This window comes from Dinoponera quadriceps, unplaced genomic scaffold, assembly GCF_001313825.1.
Source record: "Dinoponera quadriceps isolate SergipeBrazil2010 unplaced genomic scaffold, ASM131382v1 scaffold3386, whole genome shotgun sequence".
Taxonomy (NCBI): domain Eukaryota; kingdom Metazoa; phylum Arthropoda; class Insecta; order Hymenoptera; family Formicidae; genus Dinoponera; species Dinoponera quadriceps.
The window spans coordinates 1,102,525-1,122,080 of NW_014557714.1; the positions used below are offsets into that span (position 1 = coordinate 1,102,525).

Here is a 19,556-nt window from a genome sequence, read left to right on the forward strand (position 1 = left end):
ATACACTCTCACTCACAAGTACACAGACATAGACGTAAGGTTTGTTTTCTATTCCTGCGCTGGGATTGCGCTAGTTGAGCAACTGAACTAGTGCTAACCGGAACTGTGACGAGCGTGTAAGCGTGCAGCCAAGGAATGAAGAACGTTTCAGCGTGAGAATAACATGGCGCGCTATGGTTGTTACTTTAGAACCAGTCATTTTCACTGCAACCGTGTGGCTACTTGCGCTCCAACTTGTATATCCGAATATTAAACGCTTCACGTTAAAATATAAATATCGTCAAGTCTTCTCAACTTCTCGGAAAGCTCCTACTTCATATTTACTATCTAACTTTTGTTCTGATAACTGGGCGGTGAACTAAAGAGTAAACTTTGAAAACAGAAGCGCGGTAAAATGTAAACTTCGACTGTTTAGGTATATATCACTTGGCACGTCTATGCGTATCTTGAATATCGGAGTGAAAGCACGGTAATTTAACGATGCAACAATATAGGCCGCTTGATGTTCCGTGCATTCTCACTTGAAAGTGTAACCGTTCAAACGGTCCTTGCATCAGTTTTAGACTCCGGGCGGCCAGTTCAGTGAACTCGTGCGCTGAATTCCGCTAGAATAGAGAACGCATCAGTACACACTTCTTCAACCGGTATAGTCAGTGCAGGAATAGAAAACAAACCTATGTGCGCGCGAGGGCCACGACGCCGCGTGCCCGTCGCGCCGTTTTCACCGAGATACGAAGAGAGAGGGAGAGAGGGAGCGAGAAAGGGAGACGTGAACTGAAAAGCGGATATTTTCGGCCACGTGCTGGATGATAAGAAGTAGGCAACCGTGTTAAGCTTTGTAACCGAACTCGTGGAAAATCAATATGCTTGAAAAAGAAAAAAAGAGAATGTTCCCCGTTGTCTCGGGAATGTCGAATAAATCTCTGAGTACGGAGAGAGAAAGAGAGAGAGAGAAAGGGGGAATTCCGAGAAAATTTCATATGTCTCGCGTCATCATCTGCTTCTTGTCATCCCCCCGCCCGGGGAAAAGTGGAGAGGAGAGAGAAAACGATAGAGAGAGCAAGTTTTATTTGATACAATAGTATATATATTATACGTAATATAAAACAAAAGCATTATTGCGGCCGTTATGTACAAAGAGCCTTTGTAACTGGTATTTAATTTACAAGTGAACATAATAAAATCGTGATGGTAATCACAACAGAAATTCTACGTATATCGATTCGTATAAGTGTGTGTGTGTGTGTGTGTGTCGGAAGAAGAAAAAAGAAGTAGAAGAAAGCTAGTCTCACGATGCGCGGGACAATCGCGTTTGCGACGAGACCGACACGTGTTTCTCGTCAGCGTAATCCGCCGCTTCTCATCGGGACAGGTGAACACCTAAAACACCGATCGATAAAACTTCGTCCTCCCGACCGATATCGGAGTGTCTGCTCGCTTGTGTATCAATCAAGTGTGACAAGCTACGTCCGCGTTCTTGCATCGTCTCTAAAAAGAAAGAAAGCGCTCGGTTCTCGCGCAACGGACGTTTGTACGAAAGAACTCCTCGATCTTGCAGCCAGCAGTTCGTCGTCGGAAACGCGGGTGCATCTTCGTTAGACTCGATACAAATTCGACGAGCTGCTGCCGTCACTTCGCTCTTGTGGAATGCTATGGAATGGTAAAGTTGATTCCGCCGGTGCTGCGAGATCGCTCCGAAACGCGTGAGAACTCGCAGAATTTCGCACGTTTAAAATGTAAGAAATTCGGAAAGACCGTCGGGATATACGATCAACTTCGAGAGGATGGTTCGTGATCTTGTAGCGATTCTTAGAAAAAACGAAATAAATCGCCGATTATGCGGGATTTCATAAAAATCGTGAGAATCTCGGATCGAGCTCGATTTTGATTAAATGCGAATCATTTATAATTCATTTGTATTTTTGCTTTGCCGTCGTTTGGCTCTCTTGATTACCTCGTTCAAGCGGCACAGCAATGACGCCAAGTGCACTCAGTTACATATGTGCCTAGTTTCTCTAGATTGAGAGTTACTAAATATTTTCTGGAAGTATTCCTAGATAAGCATCGTGACTATTGATCGGTCGAAGGGACGGCAACGATGTATCCGAGCAGCTGCGATATCTTGACGTTTCGTTTGCACTCATAAGGAATTATACTTTTAAGTATTATCATTCAAAGTAATCGACAGGACGGTGATACGATCAAATCCAACGTGTGTTCAGAAACGATTGAAGAGGACAATACCTTAAAAATTATGCATGATTTCTTTACTATATCGAATGATTCAACTTCCCAATAAATACGAACTAACAGTAGCGTCGATGTCAACATTTATTGCTCAACAATTTATATGCAATACGACACGTGTTGCATAGTAAATTGTTGAATAGTAATGACATTGATATAATGCTACTATTGATTAGTGCTTACCGAATTAAAAATCCCATTTTCATTGAATCCCACGTTTTATTCCTTCTCAGTCGTCGTATTGGTGTTCTAGTATTGAGAGATAAATTATAATATTGACGCAATGTTATTGTTAGTTGGTGTTTACTGGGAAATTAAACTATCTAATAATAATGAAGTCGAGCGTTTTTTAAGGCTTTTTTTTAATGTATTTTTTTGTATTATTTAATGTTTTTGTTGTATTGTTTAATGTATTTAATTTTTAAAGTATTGTTATCTTCTTCAATCGTTTCTAAGCACACATCAGGTTTAATCACATGATGTTTCTACCGATTATATGTAACATATGAGATACTAAATAACTTTCCTTACGAATGCAAAGGAAACGTCAAGGTGACACCGTTCGAGTACACATCGTCTCTTCGACTAATCAACAATCACGATGCATGACTATCTGGGAACGGATGCGTCCGGAAGGAAAATTCTATCAACTCTCGTTCTGAGGAACGGCTAGGTACACGTGCAACTGAGTGTACATAAAAAATTAGACGCCAAGTGTAAGAAATGAGAGATTTACGGCGGGTCGACTGAGTGTTCGCGTTGATTCTCTTTTCCTTCCGAAGTCGATCGCGTCTAAAATGCATTCTTAAAATCTCGCGATTATCGTCGCGTTCGAGGGGAAGCCACACGAAGTGTCGAGTGTCGCCGAACCGTCGTGTCGTCGTGTAAGAAAGACAGAAAGAAAGACAGAGATGTGTGTGTACAGAGTAACACATAGCACATAGTGGAAACTATCGTCTCGTTCGGTAACTGGAGGTGATCTCGTATCAAATCGCGACAAGAGAACAGCAAGATTCACGATCGACGCCGCGACGACGACCCGTCGCGAGTACTCCATCTAGATAATTGCGTTTACATAGAATTACATTAAAACAGATTACCTAGGTTTACATTACATAGATGACGAATATTCACCGGTATCAGAAGAAGAAGAAGAATGCCTCTCGGGAAAAACGTCCGTGTGTGACGTGTGCGCATATACCGGGTGTCCCATACCTCGATCTTACCTTGAGGTTCTCGGAGCAATTTGGGGACAATTTTTCCTCGTCGGAAATGTTGAGGGAGGTTAATATTCGTGACGCCATACATACCTTTGTAATTGAGAGCGATATTCATAGTCAGATGTTGTATTTGAGATCGTCTCAAGTTCATCTTCAGACGCTACGGGAGCGTTTCTTTGGCTTTAGAGCATCCAAAAGTGATCTTGACACAATTCTAAATATAATATCCGACTAGAAATACCAGCCTAGGCTCAAAATAAACTTCTGGTAAAGTTAAACCCACTTAAAATTGACCGAAGGAGATGATTTTTGTCACCCATTTGATTTGCTTGAGCTTTGCGGGAAATCTCGTTCTTCCCGATCGCTTCCATCTCGGAAACTATCGATACCTCGGCACTTTCGTTGCGGGAAGATTAACTCAGAATTGCTCGAAGCACCTCTCGGTAAGATCAAAGTCGCGAAGTTTCGGACACCCTGTATGTGTATACACGCGTGCATCAAAACCCGTCACATACACGATACTTCACTATCCGCCTGGAGAAGATGCTTTTTCTTCTCCTCCTTCGCCCCCTCCCCCCCCTCAATTATTCGCTATATTGATATCTCGTTATTGCATCATCGGCGTGTGCCACCCCGGCGCGCACGCGCGCGTGTGTGTGTGTATATGTTTGTGTGTGAGAGAGAGAGAGAGAGAGAAAAGATCTTTATATGAGAGCGGCGAGTGCGCTCGATCCTCCTCGACTAGATTACGACTAAGAGTGAGATCTTGACTTTTTGGAAACGAAACGGAATGTGTCGCATTTAACTAAGATGCGAACTTTTCTCGAGGACGATTCGCACGCACAAACGGCAATTTTCATTTGTCGTCTTGCTTGTTCAAGCTTCGCCTCGCGCACATGTCTCTCTAGGTGTGTGTGTGTGTGTGTATATGCGGATTCTGCACGATTCTGTCGAGATTTTTGCGAGTGTCGAAGTAATACAATTAGTTAGGCCCGTCGACGTTCTCGCGCCCGCATCTCGATACGATAGAATCCCTGCGTGTGAAGTCGGACGAGCCTCGGAGAAGCGACGACGAGACGGCACTTGCGCGAGAAAAGATCGTGGTTCGGACGGTGCGTGTCGTCGGCGAAGCTGCAGCGTTCCCGTGAAATCGGAGCGAGAGTACATTGCGCGCAGAATACATCGAGATGGGGTGACACCGCCGTACCACAATGCCTCGATAACCGGAGAAACTCCGAAACATTCTCGGAATTCCGCCCACCTCCGCTCCCCTCTCTTCCTGAGGGCTCGGTCGATGTGTGCTTTTTTTGTTGTTTCTTCAACGATTTCTTTTAACAATTCTCTTAGGTGTAATTAGCTAATCGACGCAGTTGCTATCTCGGGAATAAGTATAGCTAAGACACAGGAGAAGTATGCATAAATTATATACGTACGCAAGAGGATCGTCGAGGACTCGCCGCGCGAACCCCCGTCCGTAAAATTGATCTACCGAGCGACTTGGAGCTGAATTTTTCAGCGTTCTCGAGAGACTTCCCTCATAGTTTTGATCACAGTAACCACGTTCACACGGGTAGCGTAAAACACGGTTTAACCTCCCTTCACGTGGCAATTTAGAATTTCACTATTGTGCCCCTGATGGCAGGTCAAAAAAAAAAAAATGACCGGATTCTGAAGACACCGGGTATTTAGCGGGTTTTCAACTAGCTGAATATAAACTTGAGGTCAAAATATCAAAATTCTAAATAGCGGACCCAATATGGCGACCAAAGAATCAAAACTTACGTGATTGAAACCCGGTATTTAAGAGTTCTTTGGTTTGCTAAATTTAAGGTTAAAAATATCCACATTCAGAATGGTGGACCCAATGTGATTGGCAGAAAATCAAAATTTATCCGAATGTTATGAAACCTATTTTTTTTACGAAGTTCTTTATATCACTGATTACAAAGTTTAAGTTCAAATTCGTGATCAGCGATCTCAAAAACTTTAAGTCATATCAGTGGTAGTCAATATATGGCCTAAACACATTTTTCATACTGCTCGCCACATGGACTTGCCACGTAAGGGGTTAAGAACATGCGTAACTACTTAACTAAAGAACATACTGGAATGAGCACTGCCTTTGTTTCTGGCGGATGACTGTACCGAGAGAGAAAGTAGTATCTAAGTAGTATTTCCGTCTTTGTCTGTTTGTGTCTGTCTTTGTCTTATCTTAGCCTATGTAGATTATATAGCATGTTAGTAAGACAGAGAGCGAAATATTACTTAGACGTGGACTTTTTCGCACAGCCTAACAGGCCAGACTCCCACCACACCAGTGCTCAGTATGTTCTTTAGTTCAATGCGCGTGACACTACGTTTACATGACCAGCGTGAAACCGATTTAACGATTCCTGATGCAACTATTAGTGTCTTGCGTCGTATAAACAATTATAACTATACTATATGACATACGTATATATATGTATATATATAACACTGGTAATTACAACATCGAGACTTATCGGATCAATTTTATGCTGATTGTGTAAACGTAGACTATCTTATCCGTATGATACTCAGGATACTTAGATTACCGTGTCAACTTGGTCATTGTTTATACTGCAATAGTTACTACAACGGAAATTGTTGCATTTGTCGGTTTTGTTCGGCTTAATATGAAGGCTACACACATGTTACTGAACCGATTTTAAGTTAGTTATTTAACACGTTCGCTGCCATGCTCCTCGGGCATAGTTTGTTACCGCGCGCCAAGCATCTTCACTTCTACAGGGCCAGTACGAGTTATCTCGTAGCTGGCTTATCAGACAGAATTTTATTTCATACGCCAATTACGAGTAATCTCGTATCGCAACTTCTCATTCTCATTCTCAATGCAACTTGAGTTCAGAGTCAGAGTCTAAATAAAAATTTTCAGTTACGCCACGGCTAGTAAAAGAAAGATTATTTATAATATATGATAAATATGAATATATGATTATTTATAATATATTATACTTTTGCTGAAATGATTTTCCTTCTACCAAGCCCCCATACGTGCGCTCCGCTTTATTCACAAGCCAAGGGTTCAAATTAACGTGTTTATATTGCGGATTAACTCGTGCTTGGCATAAGAAGTCAAATCGACATACGAGTATATTCGTAGTTGGCAGCGAACGTGTTGAATGTAGTCGGTATTTTCCAAATTCCAAATGAACTACCGCGACATGTATAATCCTTTGTTGAGTCTACCTGGATATCGCGTCTCGTTTTAGTCAATTCTACAAACCAACTATCTAATCATTAATAATATGCAGTCAATACAAATATACAACTATAAATATGTTGTTACGTTACTCAGTCAACACCAACCAACAGCAATATTATATCAATATTATAAGTTTCTCATTCGACAATGTAACTGTAACGTATATAACACGTGTTATATTACACTTATACTGTTGAGTGGGAAATTATAATATTGATGTAATGTTACCGTTGGTTGATATTTACTAGGTAATCAACTAAGGCATTTAAATTAAAATGCATATAAATACATGTATCAATATTGAAATTAACACATATACCGAAACATTAAAATCTAGACAACGTTATTGCCGAGTAAGTGTAAACTTTTACGGGTCGAGGAGGAAAGTCGAAAACAATTCGGACCGCAAAGGGTTAACGTTGCAAATTCGAGAAACGAAGAAGAGACGAGAGATGAGACACCAGGTCTTTTTGCCGAATGTCATAATTTCGCCAAGAAAACCCGCGACTTCGAAAGTGCACTCGAGAACGCACGGCTGGAACTCGCGCGACGAGTCCGGGATGACCGACACACACACACACATATATAAATATATATATATGTGCGTGTGTGTGTGTGTGTGATAAAAACGTCGAAAAACTAACTAACAATAGCGATTGCGATCGTGCTCCTTCGACGATCGTAGCGTCGCAAACATGATGCACGCGTAAAGGAGATATGAATTATCCGCGGACGCCGATCGCATCGTTAGCGCTCTTCGTCAATCGCGATTCGCGACGAACGGGCGCGTCTAAGCTTCACCTTCGTCAGCGAGAGGCCCGCGTAAACGAAGCGACCCGCGTCCGCTCGGATGTCTAGAGAATTGTATTACAGCGTATCACAAATAATCGCTAAAAAATAATTAACTATCAATTTCGACGACGTCGTCATCGCTCATTAAAACAATGGTAGTTCGTCTTTCCTTGATTTTGTTTTTTCATTTGTTTCACGTACTCGTAACCTGCATTCGGCCAAACAAATACTCGGTCACGTCGGTGAGTTACCACCTTAGAGTACGAATAAAAATGCAATTCGCTACAAAAAACATTAGAAAGAGTAATATTCGTCTAAAGTACAAATACTCTTTCGGTGTCGTCTATAAGTGTATGTGTGTATGCGTGATCTTCCTCCGCGCTTTCGCTGCCATTCCCGACCGATCCACGATCAATCGACCGATCGATCGACGGATCCGTTTCGTGGACAACACCTTGAACTTTGGCCTTACTTACTGGAGGATTGCTCTTCCTCGCCCGTGCTACTACCGCCGGCCGCTTCGTTCGACGTGTCCGGGTCTGCGAGTGAGAAAAGAACGAGATGAGAGGAGATTCGCGGAGAATCATTCACGACCCGTGAGATAATCCTACGAGTCAACGACGTATCGTCTCACCTGGGGAAGGGGAGCCTTTCACTCTGCAGGTGTTGTAGCTGCCGCAGTTTAAGCATTTCAACCCGACCACGTGAAACTTTACCGTGGATTCCTGAAACAACGTTGATAATTCGCTGTTAGCGCCTGGTGATCCTTCCCTCGGGAAGAGGGAATTTCTCACAGAACTTTGTGGGGGGGGGGGGGTTCTACGGNCCTCGTGGCAATCTTTGCACAGGATATCGGCTTTGTAGTCACGATATTCTTCCGGCATCGGCGTCAGCGATACCTCCGTGTCCAGGAACTTCCACAGGTCGGTCATGTCCAGGAGCGATACTTGACACGTCGGGCAAGCGTAGTGGCCGGAGTGCAGCAGCTCCTCGAAGCACGTGCGGTGGAGTAAGTGGCCACAGTCGGGAATGTGACAGGGTATGCGACTCGTGTGGATATCCTCGAGGCACACCGGACAGTTGGCGTGCGACACGTTCTCGATGCACTGCGAATGCGAAGTTCGTGTTTAACGTCTACGCGCGTGACCGTCAGCGAGTGAATTTGCGATATACATACTCTTCATCAGACATAAACGCGTGCCGAGCGTGTCATTTCGTAAGTGGAGGCGCGTTCAGTGTCAACAAGGACTCTGATCGAACCGAAACCGGAAATCGTGACCTTTTTTTTTCTTTTTTTTAATTGTATCGGAACTGTAAACCGTACTGAAATTTTATAAAGCTTACCGTGTCGGAAGCTATACCGTTAAATTGTTTTTGGCCTGCAGTTCTTCCCAGTTCCTTTTATTTCGGTTCTTATTTTAGAATCTATTGTCATGTTTTTTTTTCGACATTTTATGTCTTGTATGCAGGAAAAAGCAGTACAATAGCTATTTATTTATTGCTCGCAGTACGTATTTATTTCCGGAAGCACTTTTTATCCCGCAAGTGTACTATCATGTATGTGTAATATTATAAATACACGCTCGTTTCCCAGACAGCACATATCATTCGAATATCTGGAATTTATGCTGGATATATTAGAGATATATATAATATATTGATAATACCCGCATATTTCTTGTAGTATATCGTTTTCCGTACATTCTCGGGATATATTATATCTAACGGCAATGTTTCCATTTAATTATTAAATGTTGTAAACATGCATATTCCAGAATATGCATTTTTTTGGTAAAATGATAAAAATATTTTGATGATAGTTCAAGGAAACACGAGTTGGAAGAGTTAAGAATCATTTAAAACATGTGTTGATTAAGACGATAACAATAATACGTAATGGAAGTTTAAATAGAGTTTATATACAATAGAAGTTGTTTAAATTTGAATAGAACAGTCGTTACGTATGAAAAAAACATCCTAAGATTAAAAACAGAATAATAATACAATTTAACAAGTTCACGTCTTTCATTATCTGAAGAATCATATCTGTACTTTTTACGACGAATAGAAACTAAACTTGAAACATATAACGTTGAATAGAATAGATTTAATAGTAAAAGCAATATATTACAGTTTTTGGATAAACAGAAGAGCAACCTGAATTATATAAGTTAGCAAATGGTTGGTCTGTCTATACTTGCTATTGAAATCAACATTTGAACATGACCTTTTTTTTATGTATATTTCCCTTGAGAACAAGTATTGAAGACATATTTTAGATCAGCTATACTTATTAGAGGTAACAGAATATTCTCTTGTAAAAGAAAAACATATATATAAAATAGTTCTATATTTTATATATACAGGGTGTTTGACAACTTTTGACTCAATGTTCGTGAGCAGGTAGAACATGTCAAACTAAACAGGAAGTTAGGTGCCAATTTGCAAATATCACTGTAATTATTAAAGAATTAATTAATCAATATGAGCGCACGGGAAGTAGTAAACTGGCGTTGCAGGCATGCAAAAAGGAAGATGGCTTCCAGTTTATAAGAAAAATGGCAATTTCCTTAAGATCTTCAGGCAACAGTGAGTAACGACTGATTTTAAGAAGCAGAGTAATTCAACGAGCAGCGATCGGCGTGTTAACACAGTGCCGCGCCGAAAGAAAGTGCGTGTCTCGTTGTCAGCTGACGCCCATCGTTGCTAGGAGACCTCAAAAGCAAGCAATCTTTCTTACAGTCGTTTTTTATACGTGCCTAGAATCCGTCCTACCGATTTCCGTATGCTCATTCGTTCAAATTATTTAGTTAATTCTTTAATAATTATTGCAAAATTTGCAGAATGGTACATATTTTCTGTTTTTATATTGATTCGCTCTATCTGCACACGAGCGTTAGGACAAAAGTTGCGAGACAAGTTGCCTTGTATAAATAAATTAATCACACAAACACCTATCCAATTGGTTCCATTGGCTCAATGGCTAATGTTAATATTGTTAATTTGTATATAAATATGTACATATATACATGTCTAGATAATTTAATAAAAATATAAACAAAAAATAATTTTAAAGAGCCGGAACCGAAATAAACCATAGATTAATATGTTAAGCGCCGCGTGGACCATCGGTAGCCCACGTTTGACTTTCCGTTCATAACGCATATTTTACGTTACTCTTATTACCTTTCATAGCAATGATTATTGTAGTCTTATAAATATTATAAGATTTATCTTATAAAGATGTGCAATAAATGTGGTAATCGTGGATCATTGATGGCCTACATGGCATGAGTGGAAAGTCACGTGAAATTGGCGCGACGGTGTTAAACAGTACCGGTACTTTCATTAGCCGAGAAACCGGAACTGAAACCGGAACCATGATTAAATATCTTAGCGAATCGATACCGGAATCAAATCGATATTTTCTCCCGGGCCTCTGGTTAATACCGCTCATTGAGCATTCCAATGAGCTTCCGGATCTTATTGCGCAGTGGTTTGGAAAAAGTTTTTGATTAAAATTTTGAATCTTGATAAAAATGATTTTCATATATAGAAAATCCTTAAAGGAGAAAAATAATTATTTGTAAGTGATTTAACATTTATCTTTTTTTTAGATAAATATAAAATAACTCGATTTTCATATGGATGCCCATCACTAAACACCAACAATAACATTACATTGATATTATAATTTCTCACTCAGTAATATGAAAGCAATATAACTGGCGTTGTATATAATTCTCCAAATCTCATAAGGAGTCCGATGAGACACATTACATGGATTCAAAAAGGGTTAATTATTTTTCAAAAGACGCAAAATGAATATAACAGATTTTAGTAAACGTTGACGATTATTACACAACTTTATTTTTCTTTCAGGAACTTTCTCAGAAACTTTTGAAACTAAACTGTTAGCGAGAAATCACTTTCCTATTGTAAGGTTACGCTATTTCAACCACAAATCTAATTATCTTACTTTAGGAGTAAGAACACAAAATGTGAAATTGCTCCGAAGCATGTTCTTTTAGCATATTTAATATACATATAATACTACAATCACACGATTTAAATTAATATATATAGCACAATTTTTACAGTGTGACTAAAGGTTACTTTTGAGCGAGCGATACTTTTAGTATTAGATTTACCGATGAGTGATGAAAGAATAATAAATAATGATTTGTGATTATTTGACTACAGGCAATCATGAAAGTACATTTGTACCAACTTGAGGTGAAACTTAAAAAAACGATTCTTTACTAGGTATTCGATTTAATATTTGAAAAATATTGATAATTAATATTTTTTGAGTCTTTCATGATGTGAAGGGAAATGCTAAGTGTGCCCTCCGGGTTGGAGTCACTTTCTTGAAGATTTATTTCCTCCTTGAATTTGTTTGTCATGGAACTTCGTGAATATTTCAGTTAAAGTTACTCCTCTTCCTGATAAAATGAGAAACGTTGGAAAGGAATTCACAAAGAACGCGGCTTCAAACCGGAAGACAAACATAGCAATAACTGCTTAGTTTCAGCAACTTTCCAATGATCCACCCTTGATGGTACCTTGATTAGATTGTCGCGCGAGTATGCCTGTTGCGCATTATATCCTACCGTATGTCCGTTCCGCAGCTGAACCGGCAAACACATATTGCACTTGGCGCAGTGAAAGAATCTGTCGCGACCACCGACCCTGCATATGCCGCAACCGTCGCAATGGTACTGATTCTTATCCTCGTCGTCGAAGAGATTGCATTCGAGACATGTGTACTTGCCGAATCGGCAATGGCAATTTTGACAGGTGGCTTGTACGGGCTGACGGGTGTCGCAGAGGACGCATATCAATTCCGTCACTTCTTTCCTGTTCACCGTATGCGCCTCTTGCTCATCGTGACAAAATCGGCATGTGTACACCTTGTTGCAGCATGGAGTCTGCGCATGAAACACACAGGCACGTGCGAGATAATTCACGAACATTATTCTGAGATAAATCCACAGTTCATTGATAAATTATTCTCAAGAAATATATTGATAAAATTATTCTCAAAAGAATAATCTATCAAACAACGAAGAGTTTTGTTATCGTTGTATTAATATTATTTGCATCACCATTGTTACCATCATTATTATTATGTTATTGCTATGTTATATTATTACTACTCTTAAGTTACTGTTATTGTATTATTACATTGTACTATTTGCTATTATGTTACAAATATACTATATTATATTATTATCACTACACAACGCTGTCTTGTCGCTATTATATCGTTACATTACTATCATTATTATTATTATATTGCTACACACTTTAAGAAGTGTCTTGGTAAACACCAATTAGCAGTAACGTTACATCAGCATCGTCATTTTCAACAATGCAACTGTTACATACATATGCTATATCACTATATTTCACCATTGACTGGAAAATTACAATATTGATGTAACATTACTGTTAATTGGTATTCACTGGGACATTTTTAAATAGCGTATAATGAAAGGAAACAGTTTACGAACATTTTAATCTATTAGCAAATTCTACCACCCGTAGTACATTGAATTAGTGCACACTAAAAGGCTATTGTACAATTAAAGGCCATTATCCAAATGTAATAACATTATATTGTGAGTGATTGATAAGCCTTTTGAAAACGAAAATAATTCAATGTATATATTCCGCTGAATAATATGATAATATTAAATGTTTAATCGTTCAACATGTTCGTATGCTTTTTTTATTTAGACAACTGTTTCGTATATAATAGTCTTCAGTGTGCGCCAATCCGGTGTAGCGTACGAGCGAATCGAATTTGGCTATTTGACTTCAATGAAAAATTCACACACATATCGAGACTCTTCCCGCCAACGGTTGAAGTACACACAAGAGAGCGCAAAGATCACAAAATCGAGTGAGCATATATATATATATAGAGAGAGAGAGAGAGAGAGAGAGATTTCTCATCGATAAGCGCGATCGGCGAATCAGCGTCGACGAGGAACGAAGGGCAACGCGAACGACTAGAATCGTCGACGACGCTCCGGAGGATCGGCAAGGCCTTACCACGAACTTGGACTTCCGCTTGTAGTGCTCACAGCCGTAGTCGTCGTCGAGGGTGGACGGGGCTGGTTCCGCGGGCGATTTCTCGCCGGAGGTGGACGCGCGGTCCGCCTCGTCGTCATCCTCGGCGAACGAGACGCGGATGTCCTCCGCGGCGGGATTCTTATCGTAGGCCTCGTCGTTCGCCTGCATTCTGACGTGGCTGACGCTGCCCGATGCTGCTCGTCGTCCTCATCGACCCGCGCGGCCTTCTCGTCGATTAACGGCCACGACGGTGCATCTCCCGCTCCTCGTCGGCCTTACCGCGACGTCGAGAGGCGCAACGGTCGTCGTCGTCGTCGTGTATCCTCGAGTGTATCACGCGCGAACCCACCGTTGCTCGATATCGTATCGGGTTCTCGCGAGTAGAAGCGGAGCGAAGCGTGCGTGCGTGCGATTGAGACAGTATCGACGGCGATCTCGCGAACGAGCGAGCGAGACGTGCGAGTCGAGTGCGCGAGAGCTATACGGGACGATTTCGTCGTCGACGGAGAAAGAAGGAGACGGAGGGAGAAGGGGAGTGAGAAGGAAAAAGAGAGAGAGAGAGAGAGATCCGTGAGATCGCGATCGCGCACGCACGCCGCAGCTGATTGCAACACTTGGCGTCAACGCGACGACGACGACGTCGATCGCGAATCAGGGCCGCCAAACTGCGAAACACGCGAATTTCGTGCGCGTACACACACACACACATACACGCATATACGTGTGCCCTTATCGCACCGCCCGCACTTTTTCCTCGAGTCGCTTCTTGCCTCCTTCCGCCCGTACCACGCGCGTACGTCTGTCGCGGATCGAGTGGAGCTGCACTCGTCTGCACTCCCGTTCCGCCTCTGCACTTTCCGCGCTCTCGCCTTCCTGCTCCAATGACATCGAATTACCATCGCGTCTGTCTCATCGTTCTGGCCCGAAGAGCGCTCGGAGTGCACGAATGAATCGAACGTCAGTATCGCGAACATGAATTTCTCCGCTCGCGAATTTGCGCTCGCAGCTGTCGGTTGGAGATTTTTTGCACTCTCGGCACAGAGGGACAGTGTCGATGGGTCTGTTCGTTTTAATTGAACCGCAGACCGCGCTTTCTCCCTCCTCGCGCTTTTCGCTCTGCTACTGCTCATTGTATTCCGTCTTATGTGTGAATTGTGACACTCCCAATAAATTTCTTATCTGTTACTTTCTTAGATTTTTCTTTTTAATTCTTTTTAATTCTTTAATTCTAATTCTTTTTAATTTATGGTAAGGTAATAATAACAGCTTTCTCTCCGTATTTGGTTGCCCACCACTTATAATCGTTACTCATTATATATTTTATATACGACTCTACTATTAAGTATTCAATAAAACTATTATTTTTATTACCAATGTTATTGTTATAATGAGAATTTTTGTTTATTCTAATATAAAATTATTATATAAAACCGCGATTAATAAAATCGTTAAATAAAAAAATTATTACATAAAATTGAGCATTAAGGGGAGGAAATGACTTTCGAGGTACTGCTACATCTGAAAGGAACAGCTTTGTGTGTGTACAATGCTAGACAGGAAGATTGCGACACTTTTTTTTTAATAAGATTCTGAACGCATCCCATGTCCAATAGAAGAATTTCTTTCTTAGTTATTAACAGAAGATACGTTTTCCTATTGGATACGGGATACATTGTGAAATTTATAGAAAAAGTGTTGCAACTTTTTTGTCCATCACTGTACGCATGTATAAAGGTTTGTCATTACCATTGTCATGTAAAGGTTGTTTTTCACGATGATATTGAACTAGAGCGACGGATACTGCGAATGACTGCGTCCAATAAAAGTACTAGTCGAGTGATCAACGAATCGTTGGAAAACGGACGTGATTGGCGGATCTAAAAGCATAAGCACCATCGTAGATAATCGTTACTAAACTTTTGCACAACCCTCGTGTTCTCCGAACGCAACCGACAATTTCAACGCGTACCGTTCCTACCATCATAATTTAAATTTAATCGCTGATTGTTTCAACGGAGTTGGATAATCGCACTGATCACTTCGACCAATTGGCCAATGCGATTGGTCAGTTTCATTGAGTTAATCACCGATTAGATTGAAACCGTGACGGTAGAAACGGACAAAAAAGGCACCGAGGAACATTTCGTAACGGAAGATTGACCCGGGTAGAACTTAAAATCACGATGACGTCAAAATGATGAATAAACAAGTATAATAATAACAATAATTCACGTTTTCATCACTTTTTCGTATATTTTAATCTTATCGTAATTTCCCGTCCCATTCGGGGAAGACTCATGCCCGCGTCCGAACGGACGCAGTGAGGGTCAGCCTTTACACTTGATGCGACAATCGTGCGCTTTGTGCGACCGTCTCCCCCTCCCCCTTCCCCCCTCCCAAATACCGTCGCGTTAATCGCGCTGCACGAACGAACGCGGCTGTCAACGGTGTGTCAGACTTCGTGCGGAATTATCGTCGATCGTTGTCGTCGCCGCCGCTCTTGAACGTCGCGCTCTCGCTTCTCGATCGGACATCACGCAGGAAGAGACGGAGGCACAAGCGGAGAGATGTGAGACGCCCTCGCGCCAGGCGGACGCGCTTACCAGCGAAATAAACGAACGCTCGCGTCGTCGCGATGAGCCGTGGTTATGTTGCCCGATGGAGAGCGGTTTAACGACAATGGCCGCGATGTCCCCGTCGAAGGTACGTTCGTGTCTGCCGCGGAGGTGCGCTTTTACCGCGTATTTCTATATACACCCCGGCCCATGCGACACGGCGAGGATCGCGAAGAGTCGTGGACGCTCGCGACGCGACCGTGGGGAGAAAGATCGCGCGCGCCTTCGACGTGGAATCGATGGGGAGATCCCGGATAGACGAACGATCGGTCGTTGTGAGCGCGATGTAAAATGCATGCCCTCTGAAACCGCACAGCTCGTCGTGCGCCTTTCTGTCTCTCTCCCTCTCTCTCTCTCTTTCTTTCTCTCTCGTATGGGTGTGTTAAAGACGAACAATTCCTCGAATCGTCGTAGGTCGTACCTGTTCGCGGATCGAGTCCCGAAAACGAGATCGTTTAGCGCTGTTGGTGTACAATTATGTTTACCTATACGGCGGATATACTTTCACACACCCGAGGTGTACAGGAGGAATAACTCTGCTAGAGTTTCGTACTTATCATCTCGCAGTTATTTATTTCCCAGTAAAAGCAGCGAACTGTAACTGTATTACAACGATGTTATAATTTTCTGTTTAACTATATAATTGTTATACACAACGCATGTTTTATTGTTGAGTGAGAAATTGTAACATTATATGTTGATGCGTGTGTGATATTGTTAGTTGGTGTTTATTTGGTTTATTTGCTTCAAAGATATCTATTGATATTATATCTAAGGTATCTATTAATAAACTCATTGAGGAATGATATGAATGATTGAAAAAAGACTGAAGTGATGTTTAGGAATTTTGCATAGTACTCAAGTAATATCACATCAATGTTGTGATTTTCCACTTAAAAATAGTACAATGAAAATTTATAAAAGGGGAATATAACACCTGTAGTGTGAAATGGTTGTATTGTTGAGTGGGAAATTATAATATTGTTACGTTGCTGTTATTTCAGATTTACCAGATTATTATGCTAAAGAGACTATTGAGCATTTTTTTATTTGATTCACGTAACAGGTATATATTGAATCATATCGGCTTTTTCATTTGATCTTTTCATTCATTTGATATTTGAAGCTTTCAGTGTTTAATTATGCTTACTTATATATATGGATATATACATATTTGTGCATTTAAGGTACATAGAGAGAATAATTGTTGAAGTTATTGTTATTGTTGATTCAGTATCCATTGAAAAGAATCCATATTGTTGGCCAAAACGTATGTTTGGAAAAGTGTGCGACCACTGTATTTATTATATTAAGATGATCATTAAACATTTTTTTTACTTGGTTCATGTTCCGAGTTCACATTGACTCACATTGGCCTTTTCATTTAACCTTTCTATTAATCTGATGTTTAAGGCTTTCACAATATGGAATAATATTCATAATTCCTAATGTTCATTCCATCTTCCAGGCTGGGGTCACATCTTTTGTCAAATTATTTCCAACATTTCAGTTCATTTAATCAGGAAGAAAAGCAACCTGATACCGACACCTTCCATTGATTGTCTATTTAAAGTATACTTCTATTTTTTTTTTGTTTATTCTGTTGTTCTCTCATCTCATTGATTACTCCCATATAATTTGTAGTACTTGTGTTAGTACATGTGAGAGATGTATCGAATGATTCTCTTGGTGTTTCAGCGAAGACTCCAGAAGGAACTGATGTCCCTGATACGTGAGCCACCGCCAGGTGTACACGTGGACGGAGCATTAGCGGAGCAGAATCTGACGCAATGGATCGTTCACATGGAGGGTGCTAAGGGCACGCTGTACGAGGGAGAGCTGTTTCAGCTGCAGTTCAAATTCAGCTCCAAGTATCCCTTCGACTCCCCGGAGGTGACGTTCATCGGCGGAAATATCCCCGTGCATCCACACGTCTACAGCAACGGCCACATTTGTTTATCCATATTAACAGAGGATTGGTCGCCCGCCCTCAGCGTGCAGAGTGTCTGCCTGAGCATCGTCTCCATGCTCAGCAGTTGTAAAGAGAAGGTGACCATTCCTTGCCATTGTATATAAGGATGTTGCGATAGTGTCCATACTAATATTAAAATGAATATTTAATCAAAAGTATTTCATCAATATCGATATCATTGGGATATCAGTATTAGAACAAAAATTCGATACTGAAATTTACTGATATCGAAACTTGAAAATAAAATTAAAGGAAATATAAAAATTAGGAAAGTGTTGGTCTTGCAAATTACTTATAAAGATATATATATATATATACACATATATACAGGATTCCTCGCTCCATGCGCTCATTAGCTGAGACAGAATAATTAATTCCTTATTAACTATTGCAAATTTTGCATAATGTGTCTACCTTATTTACCAGTTCAACTCCTATCTGCACACGAGCGGATGTACGAAACATATCGGACACCCTGTATATATGTATAAAGGTTTTATATATTTAAAGAATTCGTATGTTTTGTAAAATTATAATAGAAAAGGTATCGAAACAAAGTAATACTGATATAAGTACGAATATCGAAAGGAAATACTGATATAAAAATATCCAGTATTGAAATAAACATCGATATCTGTATTATATTAGTGGTATCACAACATCTCTAGTTGTATATATACGAATTTCGATCGACTGACCTTTAGACTTGTTGATTCAGAAATCGTGTAACCCAGACGATCTCTTTGTTTGCAGAAGAGGCCACCGGACAATACGTTCTATGTAAAAACCTGTAACAAAAATCCGAAAAAGACAAAATGGTGGTATCACGGTGAGTGCGTCACGCGGCCGGAAATGATGATTTTAATCTGCCAAATATATTTGAAACGTGCCTTTCTGTCCTCCAGATGACAGCGTTTAACGCAGGAAGACTCCGCGAAGGTGTTACAACAACTCGTCGACATGGTGGGATCGTCGGACCAAGGGAGTTTACATTCAGACGGTGTCTGATACGTCAAATCAATAGGGATTTTGCGTACAATATTATATAACGTCACATTATATAAACAGGAAAATTAGATGTGAATATATCAATGTCAACGCGCTTTCGCTGAGGCAAAATCCGGCCGAGAAAAGCGACCGTATACAGGTAACGGGCGTTGCTGTAGTCGTGTGTGCGCGTTCCGCGTCCGACTGCCGCAATCGCTTTTTCAGCGTGAAAAATATGTTGAGAAAAAGACAAGGCTACAACCTACTTACTACCGTCGTAACGACTACCGTAACGATAAAGTTAATAATTGTATACCGCGCGAGTTGTTCGGACATAAATTATTGCGATGTTGCTGATAGTGATGCATATTATATTAAAGTTAACTGAAACATTA

The 19,556-nt window shown here is 40.8% G+C and overlaps 2 protein-coding genes across 3 annotated transcripts; one reads left to right on the forward strand and one right to left on the reverse strand.

Annotated features, from left to right (window-relative positions):
- Positions 1 to 285: 285 nt before the first annotated feature.
- Positions 286 to 14,623, reverse strand: LOC106749405 (RING finger and CHY zinc finger domain-containing protein 1). Of its 2 annotated transcripts, XM_014628809.1 has the most exons (5): positions 13,567 to 14,617; positions 12,120 to 12,437; positions 8,333 to 8,612; positions 8,141 to 8,230; positions 286 to 8,045 (listed from the first exon to the last, which is right to left on the reverse strand). In XM_014628809.1, the coding sequence occupies exons 1-5, from the start codon at positions 13,753 to 13,755 to the stop codon at positions 7,975 to 7,977; spliced, it is 948 nt and encodes a 315-aa protein (XP_014484295.1). In that variant the 5' UTR covers positions 13,756 to 14,617; the 3' UTR covers positions 286 to 7,974. The 2 variants fall into 2 exon arrangements, with proteins under 2 accessions (XP_014484295.1, XP_014484294.1); XM_014628808.1 differs by having other exon boundaries at positions 8,141 to 8,612; positions 13,567 to 14,623.
- A 1,346-nt stretch (positions 14,624 to 15,969) lies between these two features.
- On the forward strand, positions 15,970 to 19,556 carry LOC106749409 (ubiquitin-conjugating enzyme E2 W). The gene is made up of 4 exons (XM_014628818.1): positions 15,970 to 16,290; positions 17,901 to 18,251; positions 18,928 to 19,003; positions 19,080 to 19,556. Exons 1-4 carry the CDS (start codon positions 16,246 to 16,248, stop codon positions 19,091 to 19,093), a joined length of 486 nt encoding a protein of 161 aa, XP_014484304.1. The 5' UTR covers positions 15,970 to 16,245; the 3' UTR covers positions 19,094 to 19,556.